Raw genomic sequence first — 21,616 nt, 5'->3', positions numbered from 1 at the left:
CGTGGCAGCAGAGTAAGGTGACGTTGGCTGGGAAAGAGGAGTGCGGGGACAAGCAGGGGACCACGGAGAGGTCACAGCTGCCTGGCAGTTGGAGCATGGCAGTCCGCAGGGGCGCCGGTGTTGACTGAGGTGAAAGCTGTGGGCTTCGGCTGGATTTTGGAGACGACAGGACCCCCATGCGAGTTAGATATGAGGGCTGGAGGGAGGGGAGAGCTCAGCGACTTCCGGGCTCCCGGCTTGAGCAGTGTGGGGCCATGGGCCAGCTCTGGGTGGTCTGGTTCCAGCCGCGCTCAGACCTCAGGAAGAAGGATCAGCGCCTTGGGGAGGCCCCGCCGCCTGGAGAGAGCCATGCCAGGAGCAGAGGGAGAGCCCTGCTCAGCTTCAGACGCCCCAGGTGTGCACGCACGGTCAGCTCCTGCCTGAGCTGAGACTGCAGCGCGTGGCGCACCTGCGTGAGAGTCCCAGCCCGGCTGTCTGTAGAGGAGTGTGGTGCCCCTTGGAGCAGGCAGCAGTGACGTTGGGCTGGCACGTGGCTGTCGGCTGTTGTGGCACGGGCGTAGACATCGGCTGTCCATGGGTGACATCGTCGGTCTGTCGCCTTGGTGGTGACATCAGGCCTCGCATGGGCTCAGCGCTCGGCCTTTGGAAGGATAAGTGGGATCGGCCCACTGTGCCTGGCTCACGGCCGGTGCCACCATCGGAGGGGTGGGGACGTCTGTTGGGTAGGGGACTGTGGGTAAACGAGGCCTGAGGGGGAAGCGTGGTGGGGACTTCGGCTCAGCTTTTGCTGCAGAGCACAGATCCTTCCAGGAGCAGCTACGTGGTCCCTGCTGACGGGAGGTTCCGGTGGGTGTCCCCTGGCACAAAGGTGCAGGATCACTGCTCCCTGTCTCCCCACGTGGGGCTGCATGGGTCCTTCCCAGCCTTCCTGGAGGCCGTGCCACGGTAACTGTCCCCGAGCCGCTTGTCACCGGGGCCTGACCACAGGATGCTTGCTCCACAGCCTCATAAGACGCTGGGCCAGTGGTCAACGGGCAGCGGTGCAGAAGCTGGGGTGACATCCAGGAGAAATGCCGAGGGGACCTGAGCCCCTCTGAGCTCACACAGGAAGGAATACCAGCTGGCCGGACTCCTGGGCACCCTCGTGGTGCACAGGACACGGGTGGGCAGAGCTGCCAGCAGGCGCTCTGGCTCTGCCTTCAGTGTTGGGTCCGCTGTCAGGGTCCACGGCCGCCCTCTGAGCCCCTGAGCGGGGAGGCGTCCACTCAGGCTCAGTCCCCCTCCAGCATTCATAGGGTTTTTTGTGCACAAGTTGCCTGTGTTCTGTGCATGTTTTCAGTCTTGGGAGGGAAGTGGAGGGGAAGCAGAGGCCGCCCCCTGGGGTGCAGCGTGTGTGGCAGCCGCGAGGAGGGCCAGGGGCTGTCAGTCTCAGGGCGGTCTCAGCCTGCCGTGCGGAGTGTGGGCAGGAAGCTGTGGACAGTCTTCCCTGAGCACGCCTCTCTCCCCCTTGGACAGGAAACCCACTGCAGTCTTCCATTATTTTAGCTGCGTGTTTATTGCCCTGTGCCAGGAAGGGAGGGAATTCAAGTGTGGGTCTGGATTTTTTATTTTTAACAAAGAGGCTTTCTTTTGTGGTGTCTGTTTTAAACAAGTGGTTCAGAAGTAATCTGTATCCTCTCCCACATTTCCCGGTGCGTTTCCTCCAGAGGGGTCTGCTCAGGACACGAGTCTTTGCCTCACACTCTCACTCATGGGAGGGGTACCTGTTCCTCCCCACGAGCCAGGTGCAGAAATCGTGGCTCAGGCTCCTGGTCCAACGCACAGGTTCAGAGGCAGGTGTGGGGTGCCAGCGAGCGGAGTCCTGGCATCCCTGCAGTGCCTCTGGGTTGCAGGTGGCCGAACGCCATGTGGTTGCCCCTGAGGGGTTCCAGGAGGGGACGGCTCAGGCTGCAAAGCCCCCCACAAGTCACCCCCCAGGGAGCTGCTGCAAAGGACAGGCACCGTGTCGTCCTTGGGGTCCCGTGGGATGCGTCTCTGCCTACACGGGTCTGCTGAGGGCTCCCTGCAGGGGGACTGACGCCAGGTAGACCCTCACCCCTCCCGGTTCTCACGACGAGGTCTCTTTGCTTTAGGATACTTCTGACTTCGGTCACACTGCTGTCGATATATTCAATCAACCTGCTGTTGATCTGTTCAAAGGAGACAGGTGAGCTGAGCGCGGGGAGGGTGGCGATCCTGTTAATAAAAGAGGGCCGAGACCCTGGAGAGGGAGACCCCTGGTGAGCGATCCTGTTAATAAGAGGGCCGAGGCCCTGGAGAGGGAGACCCCCGGTGAGCGATCCTGTTAATAAGAGGGCCGAGACCCTGGAGAGGGAGACCCCTGGTGAGCGATCCTGTTAATAAGAGGGCCGAGACCCTGGAGAGGGAGACCCCTGGTGAGCGATCCTGTTAATAAGAGGGCCGAGACCCTGGAGAGGGAGACCCCTGGTGAGCGATCCTGTTAATAAGAGGGCTGAGACCCTGGAGAGGGAGACCCCTGGTGAGCGATCCTGTTAATAAGAGGGCTGAGACCCTGGAGAGGGAGACCCCTGGTGAGCGATCCTGTTAATAAGAGGGCTGAGACCCTGGAGAGGGAGACCCCTGGTGAGCGATCCTGTTAATAAGAGGGCTGAGACCCTGGAGAGGGAGACCCCTGGTGAGCGGTGTTGACCTGGAGGAGCAGATGCAGCAAAACAGAAATTGGCGGTGAGCTCACCGTGCTGGCATTTCGGACAGACTTTGACAGGCACTCGTTGTTCTGCTTGATGACCTCATTTTAAAGGCTTCAGCTTTCCCTTAGTCCTCAGGGACCCAGAACAGGGAGCCCGGGTTTCTGTGCTGTGGTCTCCGAGGTTCTCGAGTAAACAGAGCTTTGCTGTGCTTGTGCTCCTGCTAGGGAAAGCGGGCGGCTGGGGCGGGGCAGGCGCTCTGGGCAGTGTCACACCTGCACGCCCGCCCCTCGGGCTCTGTTTGTAACAACCGGCTGCTAGGGCCGATCCCTGTGACGGGAACATTCCGTGATCGATCGAGTTGCTCACCGAGGTCTGTGTAACAGACGTTACACAGAGGTTTCGTTACAGCCTGGCCGGTGTTGCTTTCTCTGTGAGCCTTTTCACAGCATGAACTGAACTGCCATAAAGAAGCATAAACACTTTTTTTTTTTTTTTTAAGAGTGGTTTAGAATTCAGTCTGTTCGCAGATGAGATTTAGCATTTATTTACGTTTCGCTAGATGAACCTGTGGGTGGGTTTGCCCACTGTCTTGTGAGCTGGGTGTCTTTGAACCGGATTTTAGAACAATCGCCATTCTCGTGTTGTGGCATTGCCGGGTGTGAAGCTTGTTCCTCTGGGAAAGGGGTTGGGTGGGATGTTACTAAGAGAGTTCTTGGCTAACTTAATTTTCAGGTAACTAGCTCACATGGAATCTTTGTGTGACAAGAGTCAGGATTTTCTTAAAACTGCACTCTGGATTTTAATGGCACACGTGAGATCCAAGGAAAGGATCAGAGTGGGACGCTCCCCTAGCAGAGTACGGAGACCTAAGAATGTGCCCTATGACCCGGTCACTTGATTGTCCTGCTTCTATAGCAGTCCGAGAAGGGAGCGATGGCGCTGAAGTTTGAAAATGTTAAGAGGAGGTTTTGTAGTGAAGATGCCTTAACCCTCGCCAGCCATAATGTTGGTGAGAGCTGGAGAGGGCCACACAGGAACCTGGGGTGTGGCCAGCAGAACAACCCAAGGTTGGCTGTTTGGCCTTGGAGAGCCCTGTGCAGTCTGTGTTTTTCTGTAGGCTGCATGGTCTATGAGAAGCTGGGAGAGCAAGTCTTCGGCACCACGGGGAAGCTGGTCATCTTCGGAGCTACCTCCCTCCAGAACACTGGCGGTACAAAGCATGCCTGTCTGTGCCTTCCCGCGGCGGGTGGTCCCCTCACCAGCATGAGATGCCCAAGGCCTGTGCTCACCAACAGGCAGAAGCTTATTTAGCTCACGCTTTGGGAGGGTCAGGTCCGAGGTTGAGTGAGCCTTGCTGGAAGGGTGGGTGGACGGCCATAGCAGGGTGCACCAGGAGGAAGGGTCACAGAGCCAGCCAGGACACAGAGGAAATGCTGGGCCTGACCCGGGGTTTTCCCCAGAGTCTCTTGAGAACCATGTTCTGAGAGCTCCTGGTGACCTAAGGGTCTCCCACATAAGCCCCCCACCCCGCCCAGTCCTGGATGCCAGCCCTGGATTAGAATTGCTAATCCCAGCCCCCGGCCCCCACCTCCTCATGCCATCCCCTCAAAACCTGGGTGAGTTCAGGGCCCAGATCATTCCCACTATGGCAGGGGCTGCGTGAGCTTTAACCTAACGCAAGCCGTGACCAGGCTTCCGGCCGACGTGGCACGTGGCAGGGGAGCAGAGAGCAGGCTGCCGCCCTGGCCAGTGCTGGGGCTTTCTCCCTAAGAGTGCTTTGCCTCCCCAGCAATGCTGAGCTACCTCTTCATCGTGAAGAACGAGCTCCCCTCTGCCCTCAAGTTCCTGATGGGAAAGGAAGAGGCGTTTTCGTAAGTCACAGACCCCAGCGTGTGTGTGTGTGTGTGTGTGTGTGAGACGTAACTAACATATTTTCAGCTGGGTGTGGGCCAGCCAGCGTTTTTACTTTATGAAAACTGCAGAAGCATAGTTTTTCCTGAGCATTGTTTTAAACATCTACGGGGCTACTCGGCAAACGGGAGAGTTTGCATTTTCCCTAGAGCCCGCGCCCGTGTCTGGTTTCTGTGATGTGACAACGAGGTGGCATATCTTGAACACAGAAGCAGGGCACACAGAGGGATGCTGCCTCTCTCTCGGAGCAGGGTCGGGGCACTGAGGGGGGCAGAAGCTACACAGCCTGGATGTGGCCGACCCCAGACGCCACAGCTGCAGTCGGTGCGACCCCTGCTCTGGCCCCTCTGGTCTGACAGCTCCTGAAGGGCCTATTTCTGCTGTTCCCCTCCAAGGGAGAACAGTGGCAACTGAGTGCCCAGTATTCTGTCCGGGGGGGCTGAGGTCCAGTCCAAGGTACCGGGGACCAGTGCCCGCCCCTGGCAACTTGGTGCTTGCTGCTGTCGGCAAAACAAGGGGCTCTCTCTGAAAATGATTGACAGGCTGGGAGGTAATGGGCACAAGGCAGTGTGTGTGTTAATAACTCAGCAGAGGGCAGTGGAAAACATATCTTCGTCCGTCACCGGGGAGTGAGGGTCGCTGTTTGGATAAAATCAGTATTTGTGTTGATTAGATTAGTCATGGTAAAAATGCTCCGTGAAATTTCACATTGGAGGAAAATCCGTCCCTTTGCAGCTCACAGCCCTGTCACCCCGTGCCTTTCAGAGCCTGGTACGTGGACGGCCGAGTGCTGGTGGTGGTGGTGACCTTTGGCATCATCCTGCCCCTGTGTCTCTTAAAGAATTTAGGTAAGGAGAGGTGGGGCTTGGCTGAGGGCTTCAGCCTCCTGCGGAGCAGCGAGGAGGTCGGGGGACCCACAGGTGTGCATCAGGCTTGGCCTTACGGAGCTGGAAGCATCAGTCAGGACACGGCGCCCAGGATGGTGTGGGAAGAGAGATTCTGGTGCGAGAACCCAAGAAACGTCCAGGAAGTGGGACTCTGCTCCTGGGAGGCTTGGACTCCCTGCTGTGTGGCCGGGAGACTTGGTCACACCAAGACGCAGCGTTGCGTCTGTGCACGCCCCAGTATCGTGACTCACACCGTGGTGCAGGCTCGCCCGCCCCAGAGGGGCCGGGAGGGTGGAAGCCTGGTGCTGATGACGCGTGAGTGCATGCTCAGGCCTGCAGCCGCGGTGTCAGCCGAGCTCCGGCAGAAACCCCGCGATGCCTGTGCCTTCGTTCCAGGCCAGAGTGGATTCAGGCTCCCTCTCCCCCAGATAATTAGGAACCAATTTTTGGTTTTGTTTTACATAAAAAGTGTCAGAACTGCATAGCTTGTGTGAGGAGTTTTCATAGTTTTTTTTTTTTTTTTTTTCCTTTAAGGCAGAGTCTCAGAGAGAGAGAGAGAGAGAGAGAGAGAGTATGTCTGGTTCATTCCCCAGATGGCTGCAATTTCTGGGGAATTGTGGGGACAGTCCATAACCAGGATCCAGGGGCTTCATCTGGGTCTCCCACGTGGGTTCAGGAACCCAGACTTGGGCCGTTCTCTGCTGCCTTCCCAGACCCATTAGCACTGAAGTGGAGCAGCCGGGACTGGAATCGGTGCTCATATGGGATGCTGGCACTGCAGAGACTTAACCCGCGGTACCACAGCACTGGCCCCCATAGGTTTTTAAACCACTTCCTGTGCTGGTTTCTGGGTCTGTGTTCAGCCTTTTGGCACCAGCAGAGTTTGCTTTTATCATTCTCTAAGGATGAGAGTCACACAGTTCCCTGGAGGCCACAGAGATAGCCAGAGGCCTCCCAGGTGTTCTCAGGAGAGCAGGTAAAGTTTATCCCCAGAAATTCACCCTGCTAACCCCTGGCCTGGCTGGCAGTCAGGATGCACACAGTAAGTGCATAATAAGGAGATGCTGGGGAGGCAGGAGTAAATGCGATTGCTGGCAGGACCCCACCCGCGTGTGCAGCAGCGTGAGCTGGGGCTCTGGGCCCTGGGCTCCGGGAAGCTCTGTTCTGTGTGAGCCACGGAGAAGTGCGGTCAAATCACGTCACGCAGTGTTTCCACCTGAAGCCTCACTCTGCACTGTCACATCACCGCCGGTAGTCCTGTGGCGTGGGTGTGTATTACTGGAGCCCCAGACTGCGCTGGGGGTCGTGGAGACGGCTGCGAGTGTTTTTCTTCCTTTCCCTTGAAGGCTACCTGGGCTACACCAGCGGGTTTTCCCTGAGCTGCATGGTCTTCTTCCTGATCGTGGTGAGTGCTGTGGTGCTGCCGCGGGACAGTGCCGTGCTGTGCCGGCTCCTTGCCCAGCTTTAGCAGAGTCTGCCTTGTTTGCTTGTGTTCGTTGCCCCAGGTCATCTACAAGAAATTCCAGATCCCCTGTGGTGGTCCAGAGCTGAATGCAACAGTGAACGCTAACTTAACAGACACCGAGGCGTGCACACCAAAATACGTCACCTTCAACTCGAAGGTAGGCTCTCCACGGAGAGGATGAGCGGCCCGTCGCCCTGGGCAGCATCACATGGCTTTGCATGACTCCCTTCTTCACTCGCTGTACCATTGCTGCTCATCCCGTGGTCCCCTGAGGGACCCACGAGAGGGACGCCGGTGATGCCGCAGGCTTCCTCCTGCCCTCCAGGCTGGGCGGCCCGTGGCGTTTCCCCAAAGCCTCTTGGTGGGTAATGGCCTCGGGTGCTGGGTCGTGCTTCAGCAGCCAATCAGCAGCACCCTCAGCCCCCGTTCTAGGACGTGATTTGGGGGGGAATTCTACAGACTTCTCAGCCAGCTCTCAGAGCTCTGGGAGCAGTGGCCTTCATCCTCCGGGAAGCCCCCAGCCCAGGGCCTCCGCAGGTGGAGCCTAAGCGTCCCTGCCCATCTTTCCTTCTCGTCCTGTTTCCTTGTGCCTGAGAAGTTGTGTTGAGTCTGAGAGTTTACAAAGTCTCATCTGGAAAGGCAGGACAGTACCCTTCTCCTCGGGATGCTGCCGAGAAGTGGCCTGCGCAGCTCATCTCTCCGGAGCTGCTGCACCTGCTCTAAGCGAGGAGCAGTCCAGTAGAGGGAGGAGTCCCAGGCAGGTCACCTCGCTGGGTGGGGCCACACAGGCTGGGCCAGGCCCGAATGGCAGCTCTCTAGGACAGCGTTTCTTAGAGATGAAAACTCTGCTAATAACCACCTGGTCCCAGGGTGTGAGCAGCTGTCAGGAACAAGACAGCTCAGAAACACTGGCATGGGGCAGCTCTTAGGGTATAAACGCTTGCTCTTACTTACTTAGAAAGATTTACTTATTTTTTTTTTCAGAGTTATAAACAGAGAAAGGTGTTACCGTTCATGGAGGGGAGGGCAGTTGCAGGAGCGAGCCTCGTGGGTTCTTTCCCTCAGCTCAGTATAGAAATAAAAAGCCAGGAAACAATTTGCAAAGAGGCAGAAACTTTTATTAGACAGAAAAGGAACTTGTATTTGATTGGCAGACAACAGAGGAAGCACATGGTCCAAGAGGAGAGCAGGCGGAGTGCCCGAGTGGGCGCTGGCTCTGAGGAAGTGTCCCGGGTTTCTGAGGCGTCACTGTGCTCACTGGGTCATCCTGTGGGGGCGCCCATTGGACGGGGGTCTCGCATACGTATGTTGATTGGCTTGGGGCTCAGGGAGATAGTGGGGGTCTCCTGGAGATCGTCCATCTCCTTAGAGGCTCAGCCCTCGTCTGCTAGCTCTGGGTGAAAGAAGTCAGCCACCCTGGAGGTGTGACCTAAGGCTGCAAGGTCACACAAGATAGCCCGGGTCTCTTGGAGCCAGTCTGACTCCCTGGGTGAAAGATGGCACCCACCCCGAAGGTGTGATTTAAAGCTGCAAGGTCACATGTGCAGCACAAGAAGCTGTTAGGGAGGGAGTTCGGGTCGGTCTGGAGACGGCTTCCCAGCCACAGCCGGCAGCCTGTTTGTGAAGGACATTCCACCTGTGTCTGAGAGGCCCACAGACCCCCAGCCCCACGGGATGGCCTCAAAGGGACAGAGCAAGATCTTCCATCTACTTGATCACTCCCCAGATGATTGCAATGGCCAGGGCTGGGCCAGGTTGAAGCCAGGACTTTATTCCAGGTCTCCTTCATGGATGGCAGGGTCCCAGACACTGGGGCCATCTTCCCTTAATTTCCCGGCACATCAGCAGGGAGCTGGATTGGAAGTGGCGCAGCTGGGACACGAGCCAGGGCCCATACAGGATGCCAGTACCCCAGGCAGGGGCTTCACCTGCTGTGCCACAGTGCCGGCCCACAAAATGCCTTCTTTTAAAGTTTATTGTTCTGTTTCCAACAGACAGTGTACGCGTTACCAACCATCGCGTTCGCCTTCGTGTGTCACCCGTCCGTCTTGCCGATCTACAGCGAGCTTAAGGAGTAAGAGATTTGCTTGCTTTTTATACCTGAGTCCCTTTACGCCCCCGCTCAGCAGGCAAGAACCGTGTGTGGCCAGCTCCAGCTCACCCCTCGGCGCCAGCGGCCACTGGCCTGCTGCCATTCTTGGAGCACGTTCTGCAACTTAACAAGCGAGAATCAAGACACACCAGAAACCTGTAGTGCTTCCTGGCCATAAACATAGCAAGTGGCTGTCCTAGGACCCGTGAGTGGGGCGAGAGCCCGCACCCCTTGCTTCTGTTGCCCGTGCCTGGTTTGCAGTTGGGGTCGAGTTCCAGGCTCACTATTTGTGAATGGCTCGGGCCTGCTGGTTTAGACCGAGAAGGTCAGTAGGTCAGACAGTGGAAGAACCAAAGCAGGCGTTGTCTGTTTTCACTTGCAGCTCTGGTGGACCTGCGGGCTCACTTGGAACTGCTGTTGTGGCACACACTGAGCGCCTGCCTCTCAGCCCCGCCAAGTGCTACCCCAGCCTGCATTCAGACACTGGCACAACAGAGCCCTCACCTCGGGGGTCACACAGGGGGGCTGCTGTGTTGCTTATGTCCTCATCGGAAGGGAAATAAAGCTCAGGTCACCGAGAACCAAATTCACTCCCTTTCATACTTGACGGTTGTCTGAGTTGTTAAGATCCCCGCCTATCTGCCGGCCATAAGTGCAGAACCCGATGCCTTTGGCGTCTTTGAGACACGATAGCTCTCCGTTGGGGATTTTCTCAAGTGTGCCCTTCTCAGTTCTCTTGTTCCCCGTGGTACCCTGGATTCCTTATTGGCGGGGGCCGATGTCATGGCTGACGATGGTCTTACTGCGTTCAAGTCTTGCACAAGAGTCGCCGAGGGTCATCCCCACGCAGGGCTTGGCTGTGACCTCAGCTTCCCAGGCAGCTGTGATGGGCCTGGGGGGAGGGTGCTCACTGCCTGGACAGCCTCAGGCAGCTGTGACGCGTGTAGTCACTGCCTGCAGAGCGCCAGCCTTGCAGGTGCCTCCCTGAGGCTGCCTGGGGGGAAAACCAGGACCAAGCAGAGCAGAGGCCGAGCACCTGTGGGGTTCCAGCTCTGCGCCCCACCCCGCGTCTCTCCCACCTCTGTGCTGGGAGAGAAGCACTTGGGTTCCTTCTGCCTTTTGTCCCGGGCACAGTCAGGGTGAGATAACATCAGGCACACATATTGAAGAATGCTGTCTGCCTCGGCTGAGAACGCGATGTTCTTGGAGCAGAATGGGGAGGAGCGCTCATGGGAGTGCGGTAGCTGGCTGCCTCCCCCACGGGACCCACCCTGTGTGACAGCCCGGGGGTCTTTCTGCCCTGGTGTGCGGGTCTGCCCGCATGGGTGGAGGAAGGCTAAGTTAGCATCCTTCTACCTGGACGCTGGCACCTCCCACCCCTTCGTGGGAGCTTTACTTGTTACATTCCTGCGTCTGTGTTTGCAGTCGGTCACAGAAGAAGATGCAGATGGTGTCCAACATCTCCTTCTTCGCCATGTTCGTCATGTACTTCCTCACGGCCATCTTTGGTTACCTGACGTTCTACGGTGAGTAGCCTCTGCTGCGGCACAGACTCAGGCATTTGTACGTGAGGTGCTAAAATTCAACATCGGCCTGACGGTTTTCACTGACACTTAGTGTTCATACACATTAATGGGGTGTGGTGCATTGATTGGAGAACTGTATGCAATGTGTATGGTAATTAGCACTTCTGTCTTCCCAATACTAATCATTTAAGACTTTTTTTAAAAAAAGATTTATTTTAGTTTTTAAAAGGTAGAGTTACAGAGGAAGAGAGAGAGAGAGGCAGAGAGAGATCTTTTATCCTCTGGGTCAGTCCCCAGATGGCTGCAACAGCCAGAGATGGGCCAGGCAAAGCTGTGAGCCTGGAGCTTCTTCCAGGTCTCTTATGTGGGTACAGGGACCCAGGCACTTGGGCCATCTTGCACTGCTTTCCCAGGTGCACTAGCAGGGAGCTAGATTGGAAATGGAGCAGCTGACACTTGAACTGGTGCCCATATGGGATGCCAGCACTGTAGGCGGTAGCTTAACCCACTATACCACAATGCTTAAAAATGGGTTTATTTCTTAGAGACAGATCTTTCTGCTGATCACTCCCTAAATGGCTGCAGTAGCCGGGTCTGGTCCAAGCCAGAGCCAGGAGATAAGAACTCCATCCAGGTCTCCAAGTGGTTCCTTAGGACCCAGGTACCTGGGCCATCTTCGGCTGCCTTCCCAGGCACATCAGCAGGGAGCTGGATCGGAAGTAGAGAAGCTGGGACTTGAATTTGGGATGGTGGCTTAACCAGCTGCGCCACATGCCTGCTCCCATTGCGGACTCCTGGTTTTGAAATGCATCACAGGTTGTTGGCCACAGTTACCCTACTTAGGACACCGGGACGCTGCCTCTTCTCACTGGTTTGGTGTCGCTTATCTAACCTCATTCCGGCCGCCTCCCCTCCACCCCCACATAACCCCCAGCCTGGAAGTTGAAGGGAGCCACAGAGCTGCCCTTGGGCTTTGCTGGTCTGGTTCTAGGGACGTTAAGTGCTGATGCTCCTGTGCACAGAGTGGCTTACGTTAAGCGAGGGCTGTTTTTCCTCCTGCTGGTGTCCTTAAGACACATTGCGTTTGAAAAGTGCGTCGTTTTTCCTTAAGAAAGTTTAAAACAATGCAGAGAAGGCTTCCCTGGGTAGCTGGGAATTGGGTCATGCTCCGTGAATAGCGGTGGGCTGGAGACGTTCTCAGGAGGAACAGTGAGCCAGTCTCATGACAGCGTGTGAAGCACAAGCAGAGCGCTGGGGTGCTCAGCGGCCGTGGAGCTGCGCTGAGAGCCTGTGGGCTGGCTTAGGACGCCCCAGGAAGTGAAACCTGAGGACACAGACCGTGTTTGCTTGATTCCAAGCTTTCTTAACGTCTTCTGTTGTCATTGTAAATTGGGACCTAACTGAAATACACATTGATTTCATAATCTCCTCTATTAAATGCTTTTTCATAAGCGGAAGTGTGTCAGACTTCAAACACGTTTAAAGATTCAGCCTGGAGCGAGGGTATAGTTGAGTTACTGTCATAAGCAGCGAAAATCGCATCATCTGGTGGATCATAGACACCTTCACCCTCATACACGATGGTGTTTCTCTACGGCAGGCAGGAAGACCGAATGCTGTGAAGAATTTGTTGCTTTGTTCAGACTGTGGCTGAACAAATTTTCTTTGTAAATTCATCGTTTTACATACACAGAATACCAAACTTTTTACACTGCTAGGCTAAAGAAAAAGGCTGGGGCGGGTACTGTGGTGCAGTGGGTTAAGCCACCGCCTGGGGTGCCTCACGTCCCATATCGAGTGTCTGGGATTGAGTGCTGACTCTGTTTCCTCCCCAGCTCCCCGCTGAGGGCACCCTGGGAGGCAGCTCAGGTACATGGGTCCCCGCCCCCCAGATGGAGTTCCTGACTCCTGGCCTGGCTTGGCCTGGTGCAGCCTTGGCTTTCAGGAATTTGGGGAGTGAACGAATAAACAGACCTCTCTCTGTTTTTGTCTCTCCCTCTGACTCAAAAATAGAGTAAACTTTTTTAAAACCCTCAATAATCCAGGTAAATAATATTTTTAAAAGGCCCAGCTATTTTAAAGCAGTCATAAATTTTGAAGTGAGAAAATTAGGACTGATGAGATTTTTATTAAAACTTTTGGTGCTGTTTGAGAAACAGACCCAGCTCAGTGGTGCAGGTTAGAACTTAACCGAGGTACTCGTGCAGCGGGAAGCCCCCGAGCGCAGACGGGGGCTGGGCTCCTGTGCCAGCTCCTTGAAGCAACTCTGCAGGCTTGAGCTGACAGAAAGGGCAGAGCTGTGCCTGATGCCCTCTCACGAGGCACACGCACAGAGAGAATTCTTCCCCGGTCACGGGTCACATGGTGTCTCTGCTCCTGGCCACCAGACTGAGCTCCAGGGCCTCCACCGCAGAGCGGAGAGGAGCAGTCGGGGCCTGGAGGAGCCAGTCTTCAGGCCCTGCCACGAAGCCCGAGGCAGCCCAGCCCGAGCAGGGACAGAGGTTTCCTTGCCCCGGTTTGGAGGTTCACAGCCCCTTGGGCTTGGCTTCTGGGGGCCTTCATGCTGCAGAGCTCTGAGAGTGGCCCAGGTACAGGGAGAACAGGCCTGTCCAGCTCCCTGTCTGTCTGCTGTCATCTCAGGCCCCGCTCTAAGCAGCTAATGCTGCCTGCTCACTTCCCAGAGCCCCCCCGTCCATCACCATAGCAGGGCCATGTGCGCTCACAGAGCCGTGCACACAAGACTCACCACGACAGGGCCGTGTGCACTCTCAGTTCTGCACACAGGACTCGCCACCACGGGGCCGTGTGCACTCTCAGCTGTGCACACAGGATTCACCACGATGGGGCCGTGTGCACTCTGCACACAGGACTCCCCATGATGGGGCCGTGTGCACTCTGCGCACAGGACTCGCCACGACGGGGCCATGTGCACTCTGCACACAGGACTCACCACAATGGGGCCGTGTGCACTCTGCGCACAGGACTCGCCACGATGGGGCCGTGTGCACTCTCAGCTGTGCACACAGGACTCGCCACGACGGGGCCGTGTGCACTCTCAGCTGTGCACACAGGACTCGCCACGATGGGGCCGTGTGCACTCTCAGCTGTGCACACAGGACTCCCCACGACGGGGCCGTGTGCACTCTGCGCACAGGACTCGCCACGACGGGGCCATGTGCACTCTGCCATGAACACAAGACTTTGGAGGCACACTGCAGGAGGGCGAGGATGGGGTGGCACAGACGCTAACGTGGTGGGAAGCTGAGAGTGAAGAGGCCCTTGGTGCCAGCAGCGCGGGCTGTGGGACCCCCAGTGTCCTCCCAGGGTCAGCCCCGCACAGTCGCAGGCCACCTCCTTGCCGCTGAAGTGGTGATGGCGGGTGGGCCCCCCCTCGCGGCATCCACAGCGTCTCCAGAGCGCACTTCCCTGGCCTGCCCTTCGCACATTCGCTGTGGCTCAGCACCGTGCTTCCTCTCCTCCAAACAGAAAACGTGCAGTCGGACCTGCTTCACAAGTACCAGAGCAAAGACGTGCTCATCCTGACCGTGCGCCTGGCCGTCATCGTCGCCGTCATCCTCACGGTGCCCGTGCTCTTCTTCACGGTGAGCCCTTCCTCCGGGAAGGAACGGCAGTGACGGGAGAGGGGGGCACCGGAGGGGACTCGGGGTCGCGGCTGACAGAGACCAGGAGACAGCCTGCTGTCGGAGCTTAAGTAGGGGGTGTGTGTCGTAAGGCAGGCCCCCGTGGCTCCAGAACTGGGGCCCTGGGTGTGCACTTGCGAGGCTGCCGGTCCCATCACCGTGCCGGGAGACGCGGGCCCCCATGGAACTTCTCTTTTGTCTCCTGCAGGTCCGTTCGTCCTTATTTGAACTGGCGAAGAAGACAAAGTTTAATCTGTGTCGTCACATCCTGGTGACCCTCGTCCTCCTGGTGGTTATCAACCTGCTGGTGATCTTCATCCCCTCCATGAAGGACATTTTTGGAGTCGTGGGTAGGGCTGTGTGGCTGCCCGTCCCCCTGCAACGGCTGTTGGCGGTTACGTCGCCAACGGTGCCCGACTCGCCTCTCCCTTATTTTCCAGGTGTTACCTCTGCCAACATGCTCATCTTCATTCTTCCTTCGTCTCTTTATTTAAAAATCACAAACCAGGATGAAGACAAAGGAACTCAAAGAATCTGGGTATGTCTCTGGCTCTAACATCCCTGGTTCATTTCCATTAGAATTCAGCAAGGACTTGGTCCCCTGGTGCCCTGAGGTGTGCCTCTCTGTCACCTGCAACTGGAGTGCGCTGTGGCCCTCGCTGCCTCCTTCCTTCTCTTCGCTGTGTCCCCAGCCAGAGTCCAGGCCAGCCTGGGGCATCTTGATGCTACATTCCCCCCCCCCCCCCGCCGGGATGCCACGGCCCAGGAGTTAGAGCCTCGGGGGTTCAGGTCCTGGGTTTAGTGCCGCGTCCGCCTGTGGCCCTCCCTGCCCACTTTAACTTAGTTTTTGACGCCTGTCTCCTGTTTGGCTTCTGAGTTGCTCCTGCTCGTGTTTGAGCATCTGCCTCCCAGCGGCGCGCTCCGCTGGCAGGCGGCACACAGCAGTGTGACCTGGCTGCTCCCAAGGCCAGTCTCTCCATCTCCATCTTGCTTTGCGAGGAGCCGTGAGATCCGCAGGCACCGGCCGGGTGGATGCCCACAATGGAGGGAACCAGGAGGCAAGGGAATGGCGGGTAGCGGGTGGCTCAGCGAGACTCAGTCATGGCGTCGTCCGCTCTCGCAGTCTGTTCTCGGCATGAGGAAGTTCTCCCTGCGGGACGGCAGGGCCAGGGGACAGGAAGGGAGAGGGAGAATTTGTTGCTGCCCTGGCACTAACCCTGCCTTTGTGTTGCTCCAGGCCGCGCTCTTCCTGGGGCTGGGCGTGCTCTTCTCCCTGGTCAGCATCCCCTTGGTCATCTACGACTGGGCCTACTCGTCGGGCAGTGACGAGGGCCACTGACCCACCTGAGGAGGACGCGCTCCCGTCTGCTGCTCATCTAGTTCCCACACATCTGCCTCCCTCCTCACTTCTTTCGCAAGTTTACAGAAGCAGAGAGTCGTACAAGACACTTAAGACGGAACAGCACTCGGGGTGCCACGCAGAGACCTGTTTCTATAAAGGTCCACATCCCTCCTTAGAGAAGAATCTTGAAGTGTATATTTTGCTTTCCAGGAAAAAAAAATTGGTTTCATAAATAATTTGCCTATTTTGGTTAGCATAGCACACAGGGATCATCCTGGGAGGGTCACGGGGCACATGGGCAACATGGGGGCAGCTCCGGGGACCTGGCATCCCGGGGAGGGACCAGCCGCTACCACGGCCCACACCGTGCAGGGATGGTCGCTGGGCAGGCGTGAGGGCAGGGTCCGAGCTTGGCGTGTTGAGCAGATCAGCCGCGCTCTGGGCCGCTCCAGCAAATGCAGCTTTGTCGCCTTCCTGGCAGCCTGTGTCCACTTGCTCAAGTCTGCTCGTGGCACCTGCTGTCCCTGAGCAGAGAGCCTCACCCACACTGTCCTGTGCAGGGCCGTGTCCCCAGGCTGAGCCCGGCAGCAGCTCCTCATGTCCACCAGCTTTTTCCACTGAATAGTGGACCTAAGGATGGTCAAGGGCCAGCAACTCCTGCTTTGTATTGGGTACTTGAGGATATTGGCAAGAGACTTGTTTTCTACCTAAACATCTGGGTGTTGACAAACACGAGATTTTGTACCTTCACTAAGCCTCACTCCTGCTTCTCCGTCAGCCCCAACCAGAGTCTAGAATCCTCCGAGAGGAGCTGTGACGACAGTGCTGTTCTTCCTCCCCGTGGGGCCTGAGCCTGTGCCATCCCCTCCTCCTTCCCCCTGGGGCTGGGCCACAACCGCCCCCAACCCCGGGACCTGCGTGGGAGGACAGTGGCCTCGCCCTCTTACTGCAGGAGAAACCACCGAGAGACTGAGAGAGGAGAGGGCTTGGGGCTGGGCAGCCGGGCAGCCGGGAGAGGAGTGGGGGCTGCAAGGGCAGCCCAGGGCCTCGCCCCTGTGACTGGCCGTCCACGTCTCACACCCGGGAGAAGCACACACTCCGTGAGCTGCTCCCGTGACGCGGGACTGGTGCATCTTCCGGGTTCCGAAGACGTCCACGCCCCCTGTCCAGAAATGACGGCTGGCGGAGCATCCCTCAAGCCCCCAGGGGCCTCCACACCACCGAGGCAGGAAGTGTCGGCAGAGAAGGCAGCCTCGGGCACCCGTCCTGCACTACCCGGTGGCCGCAGAACTGCGTCCACCTTGGCGAGCCTCAGGGCTGAGCCACGAAGGCCTAACCTGGTCAGGCCCACAGCCCCTTCTGCACAGACGGCTTCCCGTGAGCAGCGCAAGACCCCAGCGGCCTGTGGGATGGGATGACCCCGCGTGAGGAGCGAACTGCATCGGCTGCTCCCCGTTCCCTCATTGTGTGCAGCGGCTCACCGCGCCCTCAGAGTTGGCCTAGAAAATGGTGGCTCCCGCTGGGGTGGGCGAGGATGTGTTTCACTGCTGGCTTCTGTGCCCAAGCCGAGATGGCTCTGTCTCGGTTCAAGACCAGTTCCTGTAGAGGAGGCGTGCTGCCGTGGCCGTCTGGTGCCACACGTCTTCACCGTCGCCTTCCAGCGTCTCTGCGTTTGTTACTGTCGTGTCAGGGTCGCCGTTCAGTCTCGTCACTTACGTGGGACCTCCTGTCCCCCTTCTGACTCCCGGTGGACATGGACGTTCGCTGCTGAATGAGTGGCCTGGAGGGTGCTGTGAGTCCTAACAGTGTTGCTGCCTGGGAGTCGGTCTGCAATTCAAGGAGAGCGTGTTCCCAAACCCCTGGGCCTCGCTTTAGAAACCGGGCTGTGTGGTGCCCCCAGGGTGACGAGAGAAGCACCCCACCCCAAGTTCAGCCAAGCTGAGGCTGCACAGAACCCTCCGCCTGAGGTCCTGCTGACTGGTCGTGGCCCCTGTTGGCAGGATCGGGTGGGGCTCGGGCGGGAGAGGCCAGCTGAGAGCCCAGAGGTGGGCTGTGGGCTGGGAGTGGGGCAGTGAGTTTCCAGGACACTACTCGCCTCCGAGGCCCCGGGCCTGACCATCCTGCTCTGCCAGGGCGTCACTGGCGAGCACTGCTGATGGAGTCGGTGCTGTGGCCATGGTTTGCTGCCCGGATCAGGTGGGGCATGAGAGCTGCCTGCCCGCTTTCCTCCATACACACCCAGCCCTGCTGGCACTCGGGGCTCCCGTGGTGTGGAGCACACTGCAGCCACCCGAGGGCTGACTCGTTCCAGAGTTGGACTCGGGCCCCTAAGCCCCTGCATGGCCAGGGGACTGCTGGAAAGCAGACCCCAGGCCCTACCCAGACACTGTGAAACCAGAGAGCCCAGGCAGGGAGCCTGCAGAGACCCCCATGCCCCTCACACCCCCCAGTCCGAGAGCATCGGCTCTCATCCATTGTCCCCTCGGCCCTGTCTCAGGAGAGGTTCCCAGGCGGGGAGGCCAGCACAGCTGCCCAGCTGCCACACCCAGCAGGAGCATGTGTGTGGGCAGGTGTGCCCTGCCTCACTCGGGCCTTATTCTGGGCTGAGGCACAGTCACACCTCTGTGTGGGACATCCAGAGCAGACCCTCTACATGTGGCCGTCCAGGCCGGGCTCTGTTCCGAGTGCCGCCGGCTCGCCTGGCCACTTGTGTCCTCTTCTGGCCCAGGCATCTGCACTGGAAGCAGAGCCTGATCCACTCCACAGGACACGGGGCTGGGTGATGGGATGGGAGCCTGGACAGTCTGCCTCAGTTCCTCACACGCATTCAGTGGCTCAGGGCTTCAAAACTGCAGTCCACAGCCATGGCCAAGGCCAGCAGGACCCAGTGGCACCGTGTGGCTGGCAGCACAGGGCTGGTGGCCCTTCAGCCACAGCACTTCCTGCCTCTGATGTTGGGCAAGTCCTGTGTGGTGGTGGGAGGCTTGCAGGTGCACAGGGCGAGTGTTGTGGCCGGCAGCTGAGAAACAGTTCCTCGAGGTACAGTCTCCCCCGTGGGGCTGCCCTGAGGAGGGGTGTGAAACGGGCCCACCTGTATTCAGGCTCGAGTCTGTCTTTCACGGGTGAATCCGTGCAGCCAAGGCCTCTGTGGGGGCCTGTGTGTGGCTGCACAGTCACCGAGAGAGGAGGCTGCTCCACACAGAACTGAAGTCACTCGTGTCCGCATAGGAAGCATCAACACCCTCACAGACATTCGTGGTTCGGTTTGGGAAAGAGAAAAATTAACGTTCCCTCCCAGGTCACGCAGCCTCTCGGTGTAAATGTGAAGCCTAAAACCTTACTTCTTGTTTAGAAAAAGCAGTGTCTCAGAAGTAGATGCGTTGAATTCTTAGGCCGTTTTAGACCAACTATTTAAGACATAGTCTCCGAGCTGTAGATACGGAGTCTTGGGCGCGGCTCCTTGTCAAGTAGCGACGGACAGGCCCCAGTGACAACGTGCTTCTCCATCGTCCCCTTCCACTGTTGCTCCCCACCAATGCCACCCACAGTATTTATGAGAACAGAAGCTGGGGGAGAACATGGCCGTTTTTCAGAATTGAGCTGCAGTGCCCAAACTTGGGGTCTGCGAGTGGGAAACCCGGATGTTAACTATGAGCACAAATCGGAAGCAGAGGACACAAAGCTGTTAACTGATCGAGCTTTGGGGTCCTGCGCGTTTGCCTTTGTTTTGGCGTTGGCACTGACACGGGCTGTCTCGTGTGACGTGAACCTCGATGCTTGCTTCGGAAGCCACTGTCCGCAGCCCAGGTCAGGACAACAGCACCCGTGTCACTGATGTAAACGCCTTGCGAGTGGGTTTCAGGTGGGTAATGTCAGTCCCAGGTCACAAAACTTTGTATTCATAGTTAATCAAATAGGGTTGGGTTTTTTCAGGGTGCGGTGTAAATAAATGTAAGAAGTTCTGTTCTATACCTGCTCTGTTAATGTAGTTTTTAAACATTAAAATGTGAACCAAAAATACATGCCGATCTTGTGTGGCTTCTCTGGGGGCACGGGCAGTGCTTGCTTCTCTCGAAGGCACACCTGCTGGGGCGCCGCAGCCAGCCGCTCCTGGTAGGAGCCCACCTGCTCGGAACAGTTCTACTCCTCCCTTCCTTGTGACCACATTGGATGATTGAGTGATTGAAAGTGACAGAGAAGGAGAGAGCTCTTCTGTCTGCTGGTTCACTCCTCAGGTGCCTGCAACAGCCAGGGTTGGGCGAGGCCAAAACCAGGAATCCATCTGCGTCTCCCACGTGGGTGGCAGGGGCCGAAGCACCGGGGTCATCTGCTGCTGCTTCCCAGGTGCATTTAGGGAGCTGGATGGGAAGTGGAGCAGCCGGGACCAGAACCAGCACTCTGGTTTGGGATGCAGGTGTTGTGAGCAGCTCACCCCACTGTGCCACAGCACCAGGCCCACCTGTGTCATTATCCCGTGTGCTGGGGAGGGCTGCAGGCTTCCTGTGCCCACACTGCAGCCGCCTGGCTGACAGAAACTCCCTCAACACCCCCACGCCTCCAGGGACTACTGGAGGAAGCAGACGCAGCCATGCCTCTGTCGGCGAGGTCTTACCAGGCAGCAAAGAGGTCAGGTCTGATCCCCAGGTTCTCCTGTGGACAGGGTCAGTGCAGGTGTAACCGAGCGTGGGGCCCGCCCCATCACTCCCGGCCACCCCCCTGCACACATGGGTCCAGGGGCACAGCGTCGAGTGGCACGGTCCACGCTGGCCTCGGCAGGAGTGCAGGTGCTGTTCCATCTTTACCCACCGCCTGCTCCACTTCCTGATGGATCAGCAGCCCACAGGCCGTGAGGATCAGCACCGAAACGCAGGGGCACAAGCTCAGGCCGTCACGGGCTCCCGAGAGCACCGTGGATCGAAGGAGCAGCCCTGTGGGGCTCCTGCTGCTGCTGGCGCTGCCCTCTGCCCTGGCTCACCCACAGCCATCGAGGAAGGGGCATTTGCCCCCGTGGGGTAACAAGCTGGGTGATAACTGTACCACATGGAGGCACATCTGCTCACCTCGCAGGTTCAGTTAGGCCCTGCCACAGGGAGCATGAATATGGTATACCTGGTGTTCGCTTTCACCTGTTCTAGATGAACCCGCTCCTCTCTGGCAAGGTCCTCCTCGCGCCCCTCTGCAAGACCATAAAGACCTGATTCTTCCTGGCTGGCGGCTGGCGTGCACGGTGCAGCAGGAAGTGGCAGTGACCCAGAGGCTTCCTCGGGCTTGCTTTGCAAATGCAGACCCGCGCAGGGCTGAGCCCCTCCGGAGCTCCAGGGTTGCACCGTGAAGGAAAGCTCCCTGTTATTCCCTAGCTCAGGGCCAGGACAGCAAGCCCAGCAGACGCCTCACTCCCCACCTGCACCGTCTCCCCTGAGTTCCTTGGGATCCGGTGAGGCTCCCGGTCTGGGCGAAGTGCCCTTTCTTATCACCACTACTAGGCGACAGGTTACAGCCCTGTGCGGCTCCAGGAGTACAAACAACCTTTGTTCGCTTTGACACACCTGTGAAATGACCAACAGGAAGGTCTGGTCACACAGCCAGTGCTGTTCAGTTCCGTGCTGGGGCAGGAACCTGTGCCATAACCGCACTGCTGTACAAGCCTGTAGGGACTCAGGCTCGGTTCTTAGGTCACGGGGTGGGGGCGCGTTCAGCGAGGAGCAGGCGAGAGGCTTCCTTTATTTCTCTGGACAGAAGCGGTCCCCGGGACTGCTGGCCCCCAAGGGCTGAGGAAGGGGGAGGAGCGGCCCCACAGCCATTGCCTCAATTTCCTCGCCAGCTCCTTCTGCCCCTTGTGATTTTGCTCTGCCAAACGGCTCAGCACCCATAGTGCTTGCATGAAGCCGTCGGCTTCTTGGCCAGAGTCCTGCAGGCTGTTGGCACACTGCCATGCCTGGAGCCGCAGACTGGGCCCAATATCGCCAGCTCCAGCTTGGTGGTGGTGACAGGTGAGAACACGTGGCCCAGGCCCTGTCCCAAGAGCCCGGTACCATCTCCCC

The 21,616-nt window shown here is 57.9% G+C and overlaps 1 protein-coding gene across 4 annotated transcripts in view; it reads left to right on the top strand.

The window, feature by feature from the left end:
- The window catches only part of SLC38A1 (solute carrier family 38 member 1), a 52,192-nt gene extending 32,610 nt beyond the window's left edge, over positions 1–19,582 (top strand). For 3 of the 4 annotated variants that reach the window (XM_062195116.1, XM_062195118.1, XM_062195117.1), the window contains exons 6-17: positions 2,133–2,206; positions 3,829–3,921; positions 4,501–4,582; positions 5,388–5,470; positions 6,856–6,914; positions 7,015–7,131; positions 8,969–9,048; positions 10,492–10,592; positions 14,079–14,194; positions 14,442–14,583; positions 14,674–14,771; positions 15,471–19,582. In XM_062195116.1, the coding sequence (XP_062051100.1) occupies positions 2,133–2,206; positions 3,829–3,921; positions 4,501–4,582; positions 5,388–5,470; positions 6,856–6,914; positions 7,015–7,131; positions 8,969–9,048; positions 10,492–10,592; positions 14,079–14,194; positions 14,442–14,583; positions 14,674–14,771; positions 15,471–15,572 (1,147 nt within the window). In that variant the 3' untranslated portion in view covers positions 15,573–19,582. Of the gene's footprint in view, positions 1–2,132; positions 2,207–3,828; positions 3,922–4,500; positions 4,583–5,387; positions 5,471–6,855; positions 6,915–7,014; positions 7,132–8,968; positions 9,049–10,491; positions 10,593–14,078; positions 14,195–14,441; positions 14,584–14,673; positions 14,790–15,470 lie in introns of those variants that run through there. The other variant, XM_062195119.1, reaches the window with a different exon arrangement.
- The last annotated feature ends 2,034 nt before the right edge of the window (positions 19,583–21,616 follow it).

The sequence above is a fragment of the Lepus europaeus genome, chromosome 6, assembly GCF_033115175.1.
Source record: "Lepus europaeus isolate LE1 chromosome 6, mLepTim1.pri, whole genome shotgun sequence".
Taxonomy (NCBI): Eukaryota; Metazoa; Chordata; class Mammalia; order Lagomorpha; family Leporidae; genus Lepus; species Lepus europaeus.
This window is presented reverse-complemented; position numbering and strand designations above follow the sequence as displayed.